A 22,226-nucleotide genomic window follows, 5' to 3' on the forward strand; every position below is an offset into this window, starting at 1 on the left:
TATATAACAATGTGTGCATATAATATATAACTATGTGTCTATGAACATTGATAAACAATCTATAATTATAAATAACAATGTATATATATATGTATGTATTGATACATATCTGAATAAGTTAGAATATTTAAAATACTTTCTAAAATTCTTATAGCTACCCAGACCCCTCATGTAAGATGATAGCATTACTACTTTCTTTCTTTTTTTTTTTTTTTTTAAAGATTTTATTTATTTATTTGTCAGAGAGAGACAGCGAGAGAGGGAACACAAGCAGGGGGAGTGGAGAGGGAGAAGCAGGCTTCCACAGAGCAGGGAGCCTGATGCGGGGCTCGATCCCAGGACCCTGGGATCATGACCTGAGCCGAAGGCAGACACTTAACAACTGAGCCACCCAGGCGCCCCAGCATTACTACTTTCAAATTTGAGTGTGGGTGAACATGATTCTAGCACCATAAAGTTACCTCACTCTTTAAAATAGTTTTCTCTATTTCCATCCCACACCATAATTATGTGAAAATATGTGTATTGACTATTCTTCCAGAACAGAAGCATGCTGACCTCCTTACTCTTGTTCAAACTGCTTTCCCTTATTGTAATCCCATTATCCTCCTCTCATTTTAAATATTTAATACATATCTCCTCTGATATGTACAACCTCCCCTCACCTCTCAATCAAGGGTATCCACACTGTCTGTTAATGACTATTAACATTCAAAACATGTGGTTGTTGTTTTCATCTTAAAAACAGAATAAAATAAATACATTATTGACTCCACTTCCATATCTAGCTAACCATGCTTCATTTTCTTTTCTTTTAGAGAAAAGAATTTTTAAAGTGTTGTCAAACTCATCAACCTATTTACTGTCTTTTAAACTCTTTGGAGCCCACTCCAGTTCAGTTTCATCCACGCTACTTGACCAAACTGATCTGGTCAATTCTATCAATCTATGTGCAACTAAATCTCAGTCCTAATATAGTGTGATTTTTCAGCAGGGTTTGACAGGATTACTCCATTCTCATGTACTTTATTGTCTATCTCACTGGTCACTTTTTAATAGTCTTCCTTTGTCTTCACCTCTACATACTGTAAACTTTAGTGTATTTCTGCTATCAAGCCTTAGGACCTCATTTCTCTTCCTTTTGCATTCACTCCTTGATGTTCTCATCTGGCCTCAAGACTTTAAATGCCACCTCTATGCTGACAACCCCCAGATATATACCCCCAGTATGAGCCTCTCCAATGAACCCCCCCCATGTGGATATCCAACTGTCTATTCAATATCTTCATTTATATGTTATATACATTTAAACTTGACATATATTTGAGTTCTTGATCATGCCTGCCTCCTCCTCCAAACCTCTTCTTTTTACAGCTTTTCCCATTTCAAAGACTACCAAATCCAGCCTTCACATTGCTCAGGGCAAAATCTCACCCATTCAATTCAAATTCAGTTCAATTCAAACAATTCAACTTGGATTACACTGGGTCAAATCTAGGTCAATTCTAATTTCTAACTCAGACTGAATCGATGATCAATTCGGCACAATTCCTGCTAGTCCCTGATTTTCAGTATTCTGTGAGTACACACACACACACACACACACACACACAATCTCTCCTGATAATAGAAACTTACTTTGTTTAAGGATTTTGAAGTCAGCTTCCCCTCTGTTCTTTCTCTCATATCCAAAATTCAGTCCTCTGCAGATACTGTTGGCTCTACCTTTTAAAAATATCCATAATCTGAACATTTCTCACCAATTTTATTTACAACCTTGGATCATGCTACCCTCTTAATTTGTCTCCATTATTACCATAGGCTCCCATCTAGTCTCTCTGCTTTTGTTCTCCTCTGATGGACTTCCGACACAACTTCAGTGATCTTGTTGTAATGCAGGTCAGATCATATCACTTAAATGTCTTACCATGTCACTCAGAGAAAAAGTCACAGGCCTTAATATAACCTCCATTGTCCTAAATAATTTGCCATCATCCAGTCCTGTTCCATTACCTCTAGGAGATCATGTACTAGCATTATACTCCTTGTTCATGGACAAACCAACACCAGGCAATTGACCTACTCTCTGTCACTGGAAAACTTCAGCCACTGGTTTTGTGGCCTTTTGGCTTGCTCTTCCCACTTCCTGAAATTCTGTTTTCTCACGTATACATTTTCCCACAATGAAAAAACAAAACAACAACAACAAAAACCACTTTGCAGCAGAGTTAAGCTGTTACTTCCTGAAAATAGTAAAAATATTGGCAACTTTTAAGTAACATTTCTCCCATGTTAAAAAGGAGAGGACATCTCACAAGGCAATCTGTGAAGTGACTTGCCATATTCTATCAGTAATCTCTTTAAGGAAAAATTTTATTATGTGCTTCTTTTCTAAATTCTACAAAGTTTCACTTTTTCTTTTAAAGATTTAATTTATCTGAGAGAGAGAGAGAGAGACCATGAGCGTGGGGAGGGGCAGAGGCAGAGGGAGAAGCAGGCTCCTCGCTGAGCAGGGAGCCGGACATGGGACTCTAGGTGGGGCTCAATCCCAGTACCCTAAAATCAGGACCTGAGCCGAATTCAAATGCTTAACTAAATGAGCCATCCAGGCCCCCAAGTTTCATTCTTTAGAATATTGATATATATGATTATTTCCTACATTTTAACATAAACCACAAATAATAATTTACAAATAGCTAACTCTTTATCAGTTTTATGCAAGTTACTTCTGAAAAATAAAGGAAACAAAGCTTGATTATTTTTACTTACATCTATGTATTTCAAATATAACTGCCATTGTTTTCACGTGACCGAAACAATGGGGTCATCTGAGAAGCTCATGGTTTTCCTACTTCATCCACTCACTAACTCCTGTGGATCCACTTTTTTTTTTTTTCCCCCCTCATTTCCACTATGGTCAACGCACTCAGGCTCAGAATCTAAAAATCAAACTATTACCCTTAGAGCTACTTGTTTGCTTTATTCTCTCCCATCTCTAATCCACACTTACATTTACGAGTAACTCTAGATATCAGAGAATGCTTAAATGAAATTGAAAACTATTTTTATCAAGTTTAATTGGGACGGTTGAATGATATAATAAAAAAATCCAAAAATATCAACAAAGTATACATATGAATAGAAATTTGGAAATTATATGTACTGGTGCTAAGACTCCCTAAGTTATATTTGAGAGACATTAATAGATGCTCAACTAGGATGTTTGGGAAATACAAAATACAGATCACAAAAATAAAGAAGAAGAGATAGACAGATAGATAAATAGATAGATGATAGATAGATACTGATTTAGAATAAGTAACTGGTAGAAAGTGAGAGTATGGGTTTTCCCATAGTCCACAAATGGGGTGCTAAAATTGGAAATTTCTTATGTTTATTATTTGTGTGAAATATCTTGAATTTTGTTTTTAAAGGTTTATACCGCTTGACTGTTTCTGAATCTTCACCCGCTGGGACTTCAATAGGAAAAATCATGGCATATGATAATGATATTGGAGAGAATGCAGAAATGGATTACAGCATTGAAGATGATTCACAAACATTTGACATAATTACTAATAATGAGACACAAGAAGGAATAGTTATATTAAAAAAGGTAGATATATTTTCAATATTTACTTTGCAGAAGAATACAAAGTCAAATCAGAAATACATATAATTATTTTGTGTAGCCAGTTAGTTATTGCTTCATTAAGTAATTGAAATGAGAACCTGTGATTTATGATTTAGGGAGCAAAGGAACTTAGAGATGAGACAGAGTTATTACAAAGTCTCAAATTATTGTAGAACAGTTTTTTATTATGCTTTTAAAGATTTTTAGAGGACAAACGTTTTGGAAAGATATTAAATAAAAAAATTAATTCTCAATTCCATAGGATATTTATGCCCAAACAAGTATAATTTTAATCCTAAAAATATATAGTTACTATTCTAAAACATTTTATAACAGACATAAATAACAAAACACAGGGATTTGCAATGCAGCTGCTTAATGATAATATTAGAGGGATCAAACCAAGTACATAAGAAGCGAAATCTGACTAAAAAGCAACTGAGACTTAATAACCCAACCTTTTTTCTAAATAGTGCCTTGGGTTACTGAAGCCATTTCTTCTTCTGTACACTGTATTTCTTTGTAGAAAGTGGATTTTGAGCACCAGAACCAATATCGTATTAGAGCAAATGTTAAAAACTGCCATGTTGATGAGAAGCTCATGGAATACCATGTTGAAGCTTCCACCACTCTCATTAGGGTCCAGGTGGAAGATGAAGATGAACCTCCTGTGTTCCTCCTCCCATATTACCTATTTGAAATCTTTGAAGAAAGCCCACATGGATCATTTGTAGGCATGGTCTCCGCCATAGATCCAGATCAGAGGAAATCTCCTATCAGGTATGTTTGGGAGGCCAGCTTCGTATTAATAAATGAGTGAATACAAATTAGGCTGAAAATAAAATTTCATAGAAATGTAATAAAGATAAATCTGTATTTCTCTATATGGTACTTATTAAGTTTGCAACAATTTAAACCAGTTAAAACAGGGAGCTCACTATTGATAAAGTTGTAGTGAAATAAGCAATTGCAGTCGTAAAAGAAATAGGCAATCACGAACCAAAATTCAATGAAATCAACTCTACTCATTTGGGGTAAGTAGTGAGGGAAAAGAAACAGTTGATTATGCCAAGTCAGAAGCAAAGCTGACCAAAATGCACTCCATTTAAATACTGCTTAATATTCAAAAATTGAGAAAGCTTTCCCAAGATACCACTTAAAGTAGTAAAAATGAAATAAATTCAATCGGTTAGAAATAGTTTCTGTATTGCAATTAAACAATGCTTATCATCTATTAATCTAGTCTGTTATTTTCAGATACTATATTTTCATTTTTTTTCAGTAATTGACTGTAGACCTGGTTAGGCATAAAAACCTGCTACGTTTCCTTCCACCACCTTCCCTACTCATCTGCTCTCCACACTTCACAGTTCTGAGAATTTTACAAACTTCCATGTATTTATTAAGATGCTGGCTACTTGGGCTCCTGGGTGGCTTAGTCGTTAAGCATCTGCCTTTGGCTCAGGTCATGATCCCAGGGTCCTGGGATCAAGCCCCACATCAGGCTCCCTCCTCAGCGGGAGGTCTGCTTCTCCCTCTCCCACTCCCCCTGCTTGTGTTCCCTCTCTCGCTGTGTCTCTCTCTGTCAAATAAATAAATAAAAATCTTTAAAAAAAAAAAAAAGATGCTGGCTACTGCTTTGCACTTTGCAGGGGCTATGATACAAAGAAGCTTCTTTAAATTTTTGAGACAGAGGAATGATCCCACTTTTCCAGTGTAATTCCTAATCATAAAACACTGACTTCTGATATGTAGATATAGTTCTTATTTAGTAATAGTACTTTTAGTAATTAATGTAAGCATATGTGTGGTATATATATACATATATATATGTATATATATAAAATTATAATTATAACCCAGTAAATGAATTCTTTAGATTTTTTAAATTGGTATATCTATTCACCTATGTATTGTTCTTCTGAGAATACTAAAGAATACATAATTTTAAAAAAAATGCTTTAAGGATTAAGATGTTTATTATATTATTATTTATAATAATAAAGTGTTGGAAACAATTTAAATATCTAATCATAGTGTAATTAAGACAATGATGATAAATGCTTGACAATGATGCTTATGAACATAGCTAAAAACATGGCATGATTTGAAAATAATACAGAATCACTAGAGTTGTATATTTACTACCAGTAAAAATATTACCTATCTTTGAGTCAAATAAGTGAACCACACCCAAATATTAGCAGGGGTTATGTGTTTTATAGCATCACTATTGGTGGTTACTTTATTTTCTACCAAGAATATTTTAGCTAATATTTTTTACCTTATACTGAAATTAATTCCTTAAAATTTTTTGTTAGTACCTAACAAAAGAATACTTTTTAAAATGTCTTTTATGGACATTGTTTCATTTAGAGGTGCCTTTTAAATAAGACTGCTTTTCATGTTTATTAGGATGAAAATAGCCCCTTGAACACATTTCAGTAGGTACGCCCCCTCCATTTTTTTGTTTGTTTGTTTGGAGCAAAAGATCCAAAACATATTTGAAATCAAATGCTAAATGATTTCAATTTGAGTTTTAATGTGATATATCTTCCTTAATACTCACTACATGGCAAGAAATATGGAAACCAAAGGAAATTAAAGAGTATTCTATTTTACTCTCAGGGGTATTCTCTGCTTGGGGGAAAGAAATTAGCACATAGTAAACAAATTACATTATATACAATTCAAATAACTCATATTATTTAGTTTTTCCTTCCATGTAAGAATTACCTGGTATTTCTCCAAAGTATGGAGATTCCCAGTCTGTTTCAGCAAGTCTTGGGTGAGATAAACTGGCTTAACAAATTGTTCTTGCCATTGTTGTCATTGTTAAGTGCAGAAAAGCATGAGAAAATATGCCTTGAAATGAATTATAAGTTTTGTGGTAAATGTTTAAGAAAAATGAGGTGCAGGTATGAAGAAAGAATGCAATAATTAGACCTGAAATTGATCAGTCTTCAGCAAGACAACCAAGCGGGGCGGGGGGGGGAAGAATGGACAAATTTAACATTACCAAAAATGAAAAAAGTGAACACAACTTTTGATCCCATAGACATTAAACAATATTATAGGGAAATGCTATGAATGACTCGAAGCCCATGAATTCAGACCAATTCCTTGAAATTCCTTCAAGGAACGTACCAATATTCACATAAAAAGACAAATAACCTGAATAGTCATGTGTGTGAGAAACGGGAAGAGCTTTGTGGGTATTCGGGAATGTCAGGAGTGTTCTCCTGTGGAAGAGGCTGTCTTTAAACATCTTTCATCTGTATTCTAACGGAAGCCCTTAAAAATCCTTGAAACACCCAGTGGATCTGCAGCCTACTTGGAAAAGTCCAGCTTTTGTATATAGGGGTTGGGTCTTATGTGTCTCAGTTGCTTTGTCTGTAAAGTGGGAACAGTACTTTTGTAGAGGCATGTGAGGATTAAGAACCAGAGGCACAGACAGAGGCACAGCATGCATGGAAGAACCATTTGTTTATCATTCAGGCAAGAGCTGTTGGCAATGGGAACAGAGCGCACAGTCACATCGTATTCATTCAGCATTTTTGTAGGAATGAAGAGTTCCATAAAAAGGAATTCCAAAATGAACCAAACATCAAAACTTCACATTTTAAGCTTTTTAGCTCAAGCTCTTTCTAAAATGTATAGCACACATCTTTCCTAGTTACTGATGACACAAGGTCATGATTTTTAAAAACTTTTATTTGAAAATTATGTCAAACATTTGACTGGTTTTATTTGGAATGGCTTATTATAGAAACAGGATATTCTAGATGTTTAATACAAAATATTAACTGTTAAACTACTGTTGCTCTTTGTCAACAAATCTCTTAGGAAATGTGACCATTTGTGGATATGTCAGTAAACTGCTTATAAAGTTTTAAAATGGGGTGGAGTTAAAACCAAATTCCTCTGAAGCTTAATTCTCTGTAATTTCTATTTTAATTCTCCCCTGAACACCAGTCTACAAATCAGTGTGGTATTTTTAGAGACCTGTCAATTCAAGATTAAAATATTCTCATCTCCTGCCACATAATTATGGCAAACCTCATTGATGTCTCATCAAAGTCTTCAGGAATATACGTGCAATGAGAAGTCATCATTGAACCCAAGTTATTACTCTTCTTTAATTTTTATTATTAATCATTTGCAAGCAGATAAGACATGCTGAGTACTTCAAAGGCTCCTTTCATTGTGGAGTTTGAGATCATTTTTCAGGCTTTTGCATGAGGGAATTTTATTATCTGGCTTCTTTCCATGCACATTCTAACAGCATATTCCATCTACTATCATTACTTTTGGGGGATCTACACACACACACACATCTCATTTTTATTAAATATTATCCAAGCGTTTTCTTTAAACAAACAAACCCAAACATTTCTCATATGTCCGCAATCAGGTAATTATAATATAATGTACACATTTAGCAAGCATCCATATGGTGTAGGAAAGAGACTTAGCAGTTTAGGGTGAGGATATGCTTTGTGTTGCTTCAAAGGTAAAAAAGGTTAACAAGCAGTAATTTTTACCGCTATTTATTTATACTTCTCTTAATTTTGCAAATGACATTTTACCATTTCTTTTTAGCTAAATCATTCACTTATTAAAATTTTCTTTTGGGATTGAGAATGAATTACATGCGTTTAGATTTAGCATACATCAGTTTAAATCTGAGACCATTTTAGCATAATTTTTTTCTTTTTAACCCTCACTGAGTTGAATCTTAAATATATGCATGCACCTTTCTAAAAATTGTTCAGCATTACATTTGCTTATATTGAGCATGCATTTAATTTGTCTAATTGCCTCAAAAAGGTTTTATGTGTCACAGTTACACAGACAAAATAATAAAATTAAGGAATACCCTTTTTTTTTTTGGTGCAGGTATTCTATGACCAGAAGCAAAGTGTTCAGTATTGATACCAACGGCACAATCATCACAACTAACCCTCTTGATCGAGAGATTAGTGCTTGGTACAACCTAAGTATTATAGCCACAGAGAAATGTAAGTACTCATTTAGGATCACACATTGATAAAGCATATATTTAAACCATTCAATAATCTCCAAATGTAGGGACAGAAGCTAGCTTAAAATTTGTTGGAATTGGAGTTAAATTATATATACGTCAATTCATATATGTGTATTTTATTTTATTACTTTAGATTACCAATGTCTGTTCATTCCTATTATAGTTTATTTATATACTTACCACTAAATACTTTAAGATTTTTTATTATGACAAACTGAATATAAATTTTGAAAGATTTTTTAACTGAGATATATTTAATATATATTTTCTATGGGTTCTCTTTTAAGTTATGAGTTTAATGAAAAAAGAGTCTTATATACAGTATCCCCCCAAAAAAATCGACCCTTAAAAAAATACATATAGATGGAAAGAAGTTATAATACTTATTTCATAGGAATCTTTCCCTTAGAGAAAATTTTTTAATTTAGAGAAATGTTTAATTAATGTTATACATTCTTTTACTACTATCTAAGGAGTAGTAAACCTAATGAGTGAGAATTAAAATTTTAAATTTAAAGTAATTTAAAATTGACTAGTAATATCATACCCTTAACCATAATCAGTTTAGACTGACTGTATTAGTTCACAAGGGGACTATTCTAGAAATAAAACACAGAATGCCTGTGCCTTGTTCTATTTCTGGAACAAAATGTTAGCTATACTCTTGGACATTAGGGACAGGGTAACACTTCTTTTTTTTTTTTTTTTAAAGATTTTTTATTTATTTATTTGAGAGAGAGAGAATGAGAGACAGAGAGCATGAGAGGGAGGAGGGCCAGAGGGAGAAACAGACTCCCTGCTGAGCAGGGAGCCCGATGCAGGACTCGATCCTGGGACTCCAGGATCATGACCGCAGCCGAAGGCAGTCGCTTAACCAACTGAGCCACCCAGGCGCCCCCAGGGTAACACTTCAACACAGCCTTTTAAAACTTTAAGCATTTAAAAATAATCATATTTCAATGAAGCTATGGGAAAGAATATGAAGGGTTCAAACGACAAACATTCACTGGTGCATTACAAACAGTCAGACATTTTCAAATTAAGCATACAGTGGAAGCTGTGCTAATAGTCACGTCTTCAGTAATCAGTGGGGACCAATTACTGTTGTTGTGTGTTTTTATTTTTTGGTTTTTGGTTTTTGTTTCCAGAGATAGGCAGATGAGGGGCGCCTGGGTGGCTCAGTCGTTAAGTGTCTGCCTTTGGCTCAGAGATAAGCAAATGATTCCATTTTCAGGGTGTAAAAAGTAGATAAAATCATCCTAATTTACTACTTGGATAGTGTCTTCAAAATTATCAATTAATTTGGTATTAAGTCAACCATATTAACAAATTTAAGCTCAAAGGAATAGATATAACACAATATAAAAGATTATCAAGATCATCCCCTTTATTTAATTGATGAGTTTATTGTAGTTGGGTAAATAATTAAATTTGTGAATATGAAATGTTCTAGAATGCATCCTTTATAACTGATTTTGCGTAAATTTTAATAATCTCTTTTACTTTTCTGGCTTTTTTTTTTAAACCTTTAAACATATATCTTATTCCTTACATATTGAGCAGTGGCTGGGGATATGGTGGAGTGGAAAGCATCTCTTGCATATTTTTTTTGTCATGCATTGAATAGCTCTATGGAAACACTACAGGAGGACTGAGTCTGGGTTTTGAATTTTCCATTTAACTTAACAACAAAGACTGAGGTGCAAATGTCTGCTGCAACAGAAGAAATGCAAGGCTCTTGGTGTCACAAAACACAAAGATGCTTATTCTAAAAGCAAGAAGCTTTTATTCATTGGGTTTTCTGAGAACAAATTATTTATAATATCACTATTTACAAAACTGTTGAGAAAAGGCATTCAAATCAGTTCAAGGGAAGGTTGGGTATCTTTGAAAAATGTATTTCTCTATAAAATGGTTTTTTAGCTATTACAAGAGCATGTTTTAATAAATGTATATAAACTGTAAGCTTATTTTATATACAAGGTGGAATTTTTGTAAGAATATATCATTTACTTTTTGTTAAATTAGGCTGCAGTATGAGTTATTAGAAAGCAGAATCTTGAAAATGTATTATGTGTATTCTGAGACAAAAAAACATTCTAATATTTTATGAATGAATAGAAAAAAAGGATGAATGAGTGATTGGTATGAAAAGTTTGTAAGATAAGCCAATTATACTTGAATCCCGTTAATTCCATAATTACTTTTATCAAAAAGTTGTCATGAAGATCTTTAAAGAGACATTGTTTGAAGTATTTTTGTGTTGACCCCGCCCTTTTTTAAGACAGTGGAAGTAAATTGTAGCATCACAAAATGAAATAAAAACAGTCACACAAATCTCTGGGTTGCATGATAGCTACTGTCCCAAAAAGTTATTAATTCAACATATGTATGTATATTTGCATATATACTACAAAGTATATTATTTAATCAGTTTAATTATCTCACTACATACTGTGTTCAGAGGTGATACCCAAAAATTCAGTGACCAGCACAACAGAAATAATAAGATGAGACTTGAGATCTTTCTAAACTATTGCTCCTTACCAGTTGATCTATAGATTTCACCTTATTAAGGAAAACAGTGGCTCCAAATGTTCTCTGTAACGTACTTATATATGTGAGTGGGTGTGGGAGCATATAGTATTCAGGCGATAGAACTGTTTCAATTTGTAGTTTACAATATTACTTATTACATAGGCTTGCACTAAGGACCATAGATATTATAATGGTGTATATATTGAGGAAAATAAAGATACAACAATGACAATAAAAACTGGATACCGTTTGTGATTCACAGGGGAAAAAAATTCTAGCTTTGTCACTTCTTGTATTTTTAGATATTTCTTTATAAAATACATATTTTGCAAGCTGTTGTGAGTATTGGTGAGTTTTCAGGAATTACATGTTATTAAATAGATTTCTTTTATTGCATATAAATATGTGTATGATTATGAAAGTATATATATGCCTATATACTTTGTGTAAAATTCTACAGTTAGTAGCATTTTTATAGCTCTTAATACAGATTTGAAGCAAACGTTATTTCTGTTTCAGAGAAGATGAATTTGACACTTATGCAGTTTATTTGCCCAGCTCCTAAGTGATGAAGCCAGGGACTGATCACAATTGTATCTGATTCCAAAGCCTGTCTTAATCCTATGCCACACTGTTTCTTACTGAGAATGTGAGAAATGATACTTGCTTCTGGTGTTTTCTGGTTTAAATATATGCACAATAATCTTAACGAAGTTTCATTTTTCTATTTTTCTCTTTAAAAATAAAGTTTAATTACAAAGGTATTTCAATTAGTGACTCAAACGTAATGTTTAAATCAGTTCATGTTGTGTGACCTCCTCAGAGCCAAACAACTGATAATCTCTATAAGTACATTAGCTAAATTCTCCTCTGATACATGTTCTGACTCTGCTCTGAGGTGTGCTCATCGCATTCTGTTGCTATTGTTTGTCCATGTTCATTTGTTGATGAAATCATGTGTGGCTGGTGACGTTATAGTCATTGAAGGGGAGTTTAGGAGATGATTACCTTTTTGAATAGATTTTGAAGAACAGTGTCCTATTGTGCAAAAGTATGTTAATAGCATGGTTTTTTTTGGCGGGGGGGAATGCCTGGGTGGCTCAGTCGGTTACGCATCTGGCTTGTGATTTTGGCTCAGGTCATGGTCTCATAGGTCATGTGATCAAGCCCTGACTGGGACTCACACTCAGTGGGGAGTCGGCTTGAAGTTTCCCTCCCTCTGTCTCTCCCCCCCACACACACATATGTGCATGCATGTGCATGTGCACGCACGTGCTCTCTCTCTCTGTAATAAATAAAAATCTTTAAAAAAGACATTTTTTAAAATAAATTTTCTCTTGAAACTTTAAAGCCAGAATATATTTATATTATAATAATTGTTTTATATTTGAAGATAGCAAAATAAAACACATGTAAACATTTAAAAACAATAAATTAGGGTCACCTGGGTGGCATAGTCAGTTGAGCATCTGGCTCCAGGTTTTGGCTCAGGTAAAGATCTCAGGATCCTGGAATCAAGCCCCACAGGCTCCACACTCAGCAGGCAAGTCAGCTTGAGAATTCTCTCCCTCCCCCTGCTCATGCATGCTCTCTCCTTCTCCTTCTGAAATACATAATAAATCTTAAAAAAATAAAAAATAAAAACAACAAATTAGTGGACTTAAAAACATTTTAATTCTTTTGAGGAAAAACAAGTAAATAAGGTTTCAAAGTGAATTCAAGGGACAAAATAGAATAAAACAAGAAGTTTAATAGATATGTAATTTTAGATACAGAATTTCATAAAATGTGATTAGATCAACATTGAAGTTGGTCACTTGATGCAAAAATTATCAATTTAGTAAATTTTTAAACTTAAAATTTTGTGGATTATAGAGTATTATAATAAAACAAATAATTTATAGGGATGCCTGGGTGGCTCAGTTGGTGAAACATCTGACTCTTGATTTCTGCTCAGGTAATGATCTCAGGGTCCTGGGATCCAGCCCAGCATGGGGCTCCTCATTCAACAGGGAGTCTGCTGGAGATTCTCTCTCTCTCACTCCCTCTGCCACCCATCCCCCCCGGCCCATGCTCACACGTGCTCACCCTCATTCTCTCTCAAATAAATAAATAAATCTTTAAAATAATGACAATAATAATAATAATTTATAAATAAAAGAAGATTAAAAATGCAGTCAAGGAAAACAAACTTGTAAATGCCTGTGAAAGGCAAACTGAAAATAAACTGAATATATTTATTTTACACAGAATTTAATACTTAGAAGTTAATCACTGTTTCAGAAATAAGTGATTAGAAATGTTATCAAGTACAGGAATTATACAGTTCATGCTGTTCTGCTCCTGGCATTTTAAATCAGTTTTCTTAGAATTAAAAATAGTACTTTTAGATAAAAGAGATGATATTCCCACTATTATTTTTATTATAAAGCTGAAAAATTACAGTATGGGGAATGAAATTCCAAAATAAAATATAATTAGATAAACATTTTCAGAAAGCCACAAAGTTAGTGTATATTTAACTCATCGTTGGGAAGATTTTTTGAATTTTTTGTTTCAGTTTAAGAAAAATTGGTTAGAAGAAACTTTTTTAACACCAAGTAACCAATTTTCATGTACTTTTTCTCTCTGGGATTTTTTTTTTTTAATACTCGTTATATATTTTGGAATCGACAGGTTGATTAACGTACATCCATCACAGTGAATGGCAACATGCCAGGAGTTCTGTAATTACCATTATCTTTCTTTTTTTTTTTAGGATTCACTTTTTTCTTTAATTTTATTTTATTATGTTATGTTAATCATCATACATTACATCATTAGTTTTTGATGTAGTGTTCCGTGATTCATTGTTTATGTGTAACACCCAGTTCTTCATTCAATACACACCCTCTTTAATACCCATCACCATGGGATTTTTTCTTGTTTCACATCATTAACTCATTTTAGAACAGTTTTGGAGAAAATATTTGTATGTGCCAATTTCTTATTAATGTGGTATCAATATCAAAAATAATTGCTTGAGGGGTGCCTGGGTGGCTCACTTGGTTAAGTGTCTGATTCTTGGATTCAGCTCAGGTCATGATCTCAGGGTCCTGGGATGGAGCCCCAAGCTGGACTCTGCGCTGCAGGGAGTCTGCTTGAGATTCTCTCCCTCTGCTCTCTCTCTCTTTCTCTCTCTCTAAAATAAATAAATAAATCTTTAAAAAAAATTTTTTTGACCATACAGGTCTCAATAGTAATATGAACAAACAACCTGAATGGTGGAAAACTGAGAATCACAAAATTGTTACAAACACTTGCCGCACAAGGTGAATAACTTGAAACTTTTGTGTAACAGTTATGCTGATTATAGGAAAGAGATGTTCCATTTTAACATTTGTTTCCCCAGGAAATGAAGTTCATTGTATTCAGTCTCTTTCCTGGAAACTTTCCCAAATTAAGCACCAAGCTATTTATCAGCATGCCAGCTAAGTGAATAAAACTACTAACTACTTTTAAATGAAGCTGTGAAAACATATGTATGTTTTGTACAGTCATAACAATTTTAATTTAAACTTAAATTTAAACAGATTTTCCAGGAAAAATATAAAAACTTTAAATGAATTTCTTACTATTTTTTAAAGTATTTGCGTGTGAAATACTTTCTCCGTTTTAATGACTTAAGCAAAAAGTTGTTCTGTGGGTATATATTATATGTGTAAGCCATAAAAAATATAAGCCTTAATTTTTGAGTAATTCTATCTTGAAATCTCTAGAAATAGCTATATCTTAATGTTTTATTTATCTATTTTTATCCTAAGCATAACACAATAGAGAAGAGTCTCAAGATGATAATTCTTACGATAGGTCTTAAGATGATAAATACTAAAGGCCAGATTTTTTGGTATGTAATAAACCTTGCAAATTATAATTCTTAATCAATTGGAAATTAAAATTTCTGTCATAATTGCAACTGCTATTTATTGGAAAAACAATTAGAAACAGGCTCCTCCCACCCCAGAAAAACAACTCCATAATAGTGGAATGGAGAGAAAACAGTTTTATAATTGAAAAGCATTCAAACAGAATTTGATGTGCATTACAGGAATCTGCTGAGATTTCCAAGTCAGAAAGAAATTTCACCCTATTATAAAATCAAGCATCATGTTCTCATGGTAACCAAATGCTAGCCTTCAAGTAGGGAGACTTAACACCATGTGTCACACATAATGCACTCTGTTTTTGCTAACTGACTTTATCCAAAGGAAAACTAAATTTCTCAGATTTTTATGACAAGAAGTAGTTTTGAATTTTGGTCAAAGCCTTTGCTGAAACAAGGCTCCTATCCTCCAACAGAAACTGGGAGAAAGGAGTGTCATTTTCCTTGATAATTATATTTCAAAGAGTTGGCTCCCAGTACTTGAGAAAGACAAGCCTGGGTTGTGAAGTTGACATTTATTCAGTTTTTAAAAGGTTTATATACATTAAAAAAAATAGAGAGAGAACTTAAATTACAAGTTTCCAAAAGTAAATGCTTTAAGAAGAAGAAAGAGGGAAAATCTTTTCCCTTATTTTCAACAGAGATAATTAAGCCTTTTTTTTTTAATGTATTTGCCCATACAAATTACAATTGCAAATATAATGCTTTTGCAATAACATAAGAACAGGATATTATAAAGTCATTAAAACAACAAAGAAACCTTCCTCTCCTCACTCTTTAATTGTATGTACCTTCCCACACCATTTTTTGAATTAAAAAAAACCATTTAAAATAATGATATGCAAATACACAATATATTATGGGGCAACTTGCTTTTTTTATCATTTTGCAAAATGCCGTGTGTATCACTGCTGATTAATAGATAAATAAAATAATAATATTTAATATTTATTGCTTATGTATACCCTAAGTAATCTTATAAATGCTTTATATGTTTTAATTAATTTAATCTTTATAACAGCTCTTATAAGGTTGGTTACTAGTATCTTTTCCATTTTGCAGAAGCAACTGAGATGGTAGTTAAGCGTTTTTGTCAAATTGAGGATCAAGATTAAAATCTATTTTTAAAGCTCACCATATTCATATGTTTATTACATTAGCTCATTCATTTTTAATAAGCACACACAATTTCATAGTGTGGTTGTAATTTATTTCTCAGTTCCCTTTTGATATGCATTTGGGTTATTTTCAGTTATTTGAGATGAAAAAAAATTCTAGAATAAGTAAATTGGACACATACTCTCTGCATATACTAGTGGCTTGGACGGTAGCATAGGTTTCCCAAAGGAATTACGGGGTCAAAGATATGTCTAGCTTATCTCTTACTGTCTACTACCAGATTAGGTTCCAGAAAAGGTTTACATCCCTGCTATTTCTCAGTACTCCACCATCACTGTCTCTGTTTTTCATATTTAACACAGAACCCACAGACTAAGTCATCATTATCTGCACTTCTGGTGAGCCAGAGTGTGTGTGAATATTCTGATAGAGCAGCATGTTTCAGATGTGGGCAGTTTTGCCTCCTAATACCTTTGACAATGTCTGAAGCCAATTTTGATGGTCACAACTAGTGTGGGGAATGCTATTGGCATTTAGTTACTGGAAGTTAGGGATGCTGCTAAGCATCCTACAGTGCACGGGAGAGCCTCCTGAAACAAAAAGAATTATCTAGTCCAAAATATCAATAGTGACGAGGTTGAAAAACTGGCATTGATCATTTGAATTTTCTCATCCATGAATTTCAGGTTTGTGATTATTTCCCCAAATTGTTTTTTTTATATCAACTGTCAGAATTTGTAAACTAGAGCTATTAAAATTTCATCTTCTGATGCAAACATTTTTCCAGATCACTGGTATCTTCTTGTTGTTGTGGCTTTTTTTACTTGTTTTTTTTGGGGGGGGGTTGTGGAGGGCAGCATTTTAAAATGTATTTAACCATAGCTTCCCATTTCTTCATAGTTTCTGTATTTCTTGGCTCACAAGAAAATCCTCCCAACTAAAATGTATACATAAAACTTTACCTAGATTTGTTTATTTTATTTTAAAATTTATTTAGATCCTTAATCTCTGTTTTTATTTTTAAAAATTGTACCAAACAATGTCATCATTAGGAGCACTTATTGCTGGCTTCTTAAACTGCCCTTTCTACTTCAGCTATAACCTTAGACCAGCCATTTATCTGTAATTTGTGGAACTAAATTCGCAATGTTTTTATCAGCAAAGTTAGGGAGGATAATAATTCATTATTAAATGAATTAAATGCATTAATATACATATATCCAACAGTTGCTGGATTTTAGGAAGGTATCCCCGAACCTGACCATCTTTTTCATTACTTTTCCTCATCAGCTCTATCTGTAGTCTATAGCAAGGTAAAAGCACTTGATAAGTATTGGCTGAGTTGAATGTGTTGAGAACATTTTTTCCTAGGCTGTACTCTTGATAAATATATGATTGATACAGAGATTCTATACTCAGGTAGCTTTTATTCAAGGAAAATAGAAATACGCCACAGAGTCTCTAATGCAATTTTCATGACCTTTTAATTGTCCCCCCTAAAGACAGCATTAACATTCTTTATTTTCATTCTGTTTATTCAATTTGCAGACAATGTGCAACAGATTTCTGCAGTTCCTGTGTATGTGCAAGTTCTTAATGTTAATGATCATGCTCCCGAGTTCTCTGAATACTATGACACATATGTTTGTGAAAATGCAGGCCCTGGTCAGGTAAGGACCTGCAATAAATTGCTAACTAAACATTGCCATATATTATATATAATAACTTTTGCTACCATTCCTCTCATTTTGAAATGATAAAAATAAGCTTCTTTTAACTATATCAATTACTGCTTTTATGTTGTGAGTTCTGTATAATTTAAATTTCTTTTTAGAAAAATAAAATGTAAGCTTCAAGCTTTCCACTTTCAAATTCCTCAAATGTTTGAAACATCTGCTAACACTGGGTATTCATAGTAAATCTTTTATACTTTGCCAATACAATAAAGAAAAGTTCTTTTTTTTGGCAATTCAATAGAATAAGTAATCACATTTCAGTTAATTTTTATTTTTTCATTCATCATGGCACAAGGAAACATAATATATAAACATAAACATGAAGAGAATGAGCTGGAATTTTTTCTATAGCTTATAACTACTGTATCAGACATATCAACATAAAAGAAACCTAATGTCAAATGAATTACTAGATATGTAAAGAATAGAGAGCAGACTTATTTTGAAACACATCACCATTACTTCACAATTAATTTTTCCCTTTCTTCCTTCATTCCTTCCCTCCCTCCCTCCTTTTCTTTCCTTCCTTCCTTCTTTTCTTTTTCTTCCTTTCTTTCTTTCTTTCTTCCTTTCTTTCTTTCTTCATTTATTTTTACTTCACAATTTATTTCATACATTTTCTCTTGTGGAGCTCACTTTTTTCTTCTGTAAAATGTAAAGCTTAAAGTAGATTGTTCTTTGTTTTCAGTTCCAGTACATTAAAATTTTTCTTAGGTATCATTTGAAATCGTAGAAGCTTATTACATGTCATAAAACATTTTTAAAGATATATAAACTAGTTTTCAGAATACTGAATGTGTGTTATGTATGTGTGTATATATGTATATATAGGAATATATATATATTTACTATGAAATCAATTATTCTCAATAGAAGTGAATTTATCAATGAAGCTAGTTGAAGACAATTTGGATTTTACAAAAATGGAACTTCTAATTTTCTACCAATAAATAATAGTAGCCAACATTTTGCTTTATTTTCAAAGACTTACTATGGTAAGAAATAGGCATATTTTAAGAATGAAGTATACCTGGATCGTTATAGGATATTCAACTGTAACATAATGGGAATGATTAGTAGCTCTTAAAATGTCTTGTGAAATTTATTTGGCCGTATTTATTTCAGAAATAATTCTGAAATATTGCCTATAAGCATTTCCTAAGTTTAAAATAATAATAAAATTATAATAAATATACAAATGAATTTAAACTTAAGCAACTTAATTTGAATTGGTTAGGACCCAGGGTTTTTGATAAAGTAAAAGGTTAATATAAAACTTTCAGAGAATCTCCACCATGTGGCACTGCCCCCTAGATCTAAAACCAGATTAATTTAGAAACCTATGGACAGACAATATGGTATAAAGGAATCACAAAAACAGAATGCAAATGACCTGCTACCCACAACTCCTATAGAAACTGGCTTTAAACATTTATTTGAACTTGGAATTATAAATAGATAATATACTTAGAAATTTAACATATCTGATGTTCTCAAACTTTTCAAACATATCTGTCTATCTGATACATCAACAAATATAATAAGCTTAAAATAAAAATAATTTTGGAAATAAGTTATCTCACAATTTTCTAAATCTACATATTACATTACATATTTAAGATGACTTGTATTTTATAATTATTATAATTATATATAATATATATTATTATAATTATATAAACTATATAATTATAGTTATTAGAATTATATATGTCAAATTTAAATATTTTATACACTTTGCATAAACATGGATGTATTCCAAGTGCACCCCCCCACCCCTGCTGGATTAGACAACCTACTTCCAAACTTAAAAAAATAGGCTTAATTTACTATACACTTATTTTTATCAATGTCCTGGGTGGTAAGTCCACTTACCCAATAAAGTTGCATGTTCAATGTGTTCTTATCTGGGCTGAGATGAGCAGAATATTTGGGAACCAGCACGTTTATATGATAGACTTGAGACCAGCGCCCTGGCCCTATGTGGTAAACACGTCTAAGGACGCTGCTACCTCACTCTGTTGATTACATTGGAGCTTTTATTCTAACTCCTCAAGTTATTTATAACAACTCTAATTAATCATGTTTATAATAACATTTTTCAACTTTTGTATCATGTGAAAAGATGGAAATCTACATTTCTAGTAGGAACTAGCTCCCTCCACTATTGATTGCTTTAGAATCCACTCAGATCTTTACTGACTCAGTGGATCATTCATTCTTTTCACAGATTCTGGCTCATAGGCAAGAACTCAGAGGTCGGTGCATTTGTAATATTGTGGGATACTCTCTTTTTTGAGAATGAGAATTTTTGTCCTACTTTCTGCTCACTAACAGTGACACCATGATCACAGGAGGCTTTGAGCATTAGGCAGAGATGAATTCACAGCAAAGGGCAGAGCAGATGACATTTCCTACAGCGGTTTTCTGACTTCATTGCTCAAAAATTTCAATGGATTTTCCAACACCAGCACAGAAAAGTACAAAACTCACAGCCTGGTATTTATCACTCTCTTTAATTTGGTCACAATTGTGTATATCTTGCTTTTTAATATACACACACACACACACACATATATATATACACACATACATACACACACATTGTATACATACACACACACACACACATATATATATATTATTTCCTATTCACACTCTGAATTGCTTGTCTTTCAAAATATAAATTAGTTTCTATAATTTGTTCATATCAACTCTTCTTCCTGAAATGCGCCTGTCGATTCCTATTGGAATTTTAACTACACTGCAAAACTGAACTCACATGCCACATAATCAAACTGTTTTAAACAAATATATATTCACATGGTCCCAGGCATGATTCTAGCAACATTATAAATATTAAACCAATTCTCAAAAATTCTCAAAAAAAATTGTGAGGGAAATATATCATATGCCTCATTTTCCAGGTGAATAAACTGAGGAGGCCCAGGGAAGTTGTTATTTCTTAAGTAAAGACAGAGATATTTTATCCCAAGTGCTGGCATCAGAATCCATGCATGTGACCATTATATTTTGTTGCCTCTCTATCCGTAGTTTGAATAGATCTTACATATTTTCGGAATGAGTCATTTCTAGTTTCACGTGTTTTCTAGATTCCAAGATAGTTGTGAACAATGAATGGGTTTATTTTTATATTCTTGACAACAGGCACTGTGGTTCCCAATAATAACTAGTTGAATAAATGAACAGAGTATGAAGACAGTAGTTCTTGAAGAGTATTTTTTCTATAATTCTCTAGAGATATACATTTGAAACTATTAGCCTTGTAGGTGATATTTAAAATGTTGCAGTGTGATGCGATCCCTTAAAGAGAGAGCATGGATGGAGACAAGAATCAGTCTAAAGACTGAGACCCAGATACTCCAGTATTAGTGTTTGGGGGTTGAAAAACAGTAGGAAATAAAATTTGCAAGGAGCAAACCAGGAGAGTATGGTAACATAGAAACAAAACAAAACAAACAAACAAAAAGTATTCCAAGGAGGAGGGGGTTATTATCTGTTTTATTTGCTGCTTACAGATCAGGTAAAAGTAGAAAAGAAAAGATCCTCTTGAATTTAACAATAAAGATTTTAAACTTACTAGAATATTTGTAGGTAATATTTGTAGTATATGTAATGTCACCCAGGAAGAAAATAAAAAGTGAGACTATGAAAGAACATAGGACAGAACCTTTGGGAATAGCATTATTTAAGGATTCGGTAAAGAAAGAGAAGCCTGCAGAGTAGATTGAGTAGGTGGGACCAGTACTGTAGGAGAGAAAGAAGAGTTTTGATGTGGACACACATGAATGCAACAGTTCTTGAGGAGGACGTGTCAATAGACTGAATTCCCACTATTCCAGGAAAGAAAAAAAAAAAATCATCCTCACGGTTTACCATATGGTCAAATTTACTCTTTAAAAATATGTAATTTTGTAAGTCATTCACAGCTATATAAATAAAATGACAGTGCAAAACAACTTGACTAAAATGTGGCAAAGAGAAATTGTACTGGGCACTTGTTAGGAATGGCAAGGAAGATGTTATTCAGATTATTGCAATAAAGGTAAGACCATTGCAATAGGGGAGACAAGTGAACTTAACTCTGCTGAAACAAAGTTCAGGAGAGTTTTTAAATGCTGGGCTGAGCTAGTGAAAAAGTACTGGAGAACACGTGTGGGGAGGGGGAGGTTGGTGTGATTAGGCCAGCTGTGTAACTGGCTCTTAGAG

The 22,226-nt window shown here is 33.0% G+C and overlaps 1 protein-coding gene across 3 annotated transcripts in view; it reads left to right on the forward strand.

The window, feature by feature from the left end:
- Window positions 1–22,226, forward strand: part of CDH19 (cadherin 19) — a 235,399-nt gene that overhangs the window by 172,821 nt on the left and 40,352 nt on the right. For all 3 annotated transcript variants that reach the window (XM_081801056.1, XM_031024455.2, XM_006727096.3), the window contains 4 exons: window positions 3,435–3,616; window positions 4,161–4,414; window positions 8,534–8,655; window positions 17,809–17,930. In XM_081801056.1, coding sequence (XP_081657182.1) covers window positions 3,435–3,616; window positions 4,161–4,414; window positions 8,534–8,655; window positions 17,809–17,930 — 680 coding nt within the window. The remainder of the gene's footprint in view (window positions 1–3,434; window positions 3,617–4,160; window positions 4,415–8,533; window positions 8,656–17,808; window positions 17,931–22,226) is intronic.

The sequence above is a fragment of the Leptonychotes weddellii genome, chromosome 13, assembly GCF_054177405.1.
Source record: "Leptonychotes weddellii isolate Sample4059 chromosome 13, ASM5417740v2, whole genome shotgun sequence".
In the NCBI taxonomy this organism is placed as follows: Eukaryota; Metazoa; Chordata; class Mammalia; order Carnivora; family Phocidae; genus Leptonychotes; species Leptonychotes weddellii.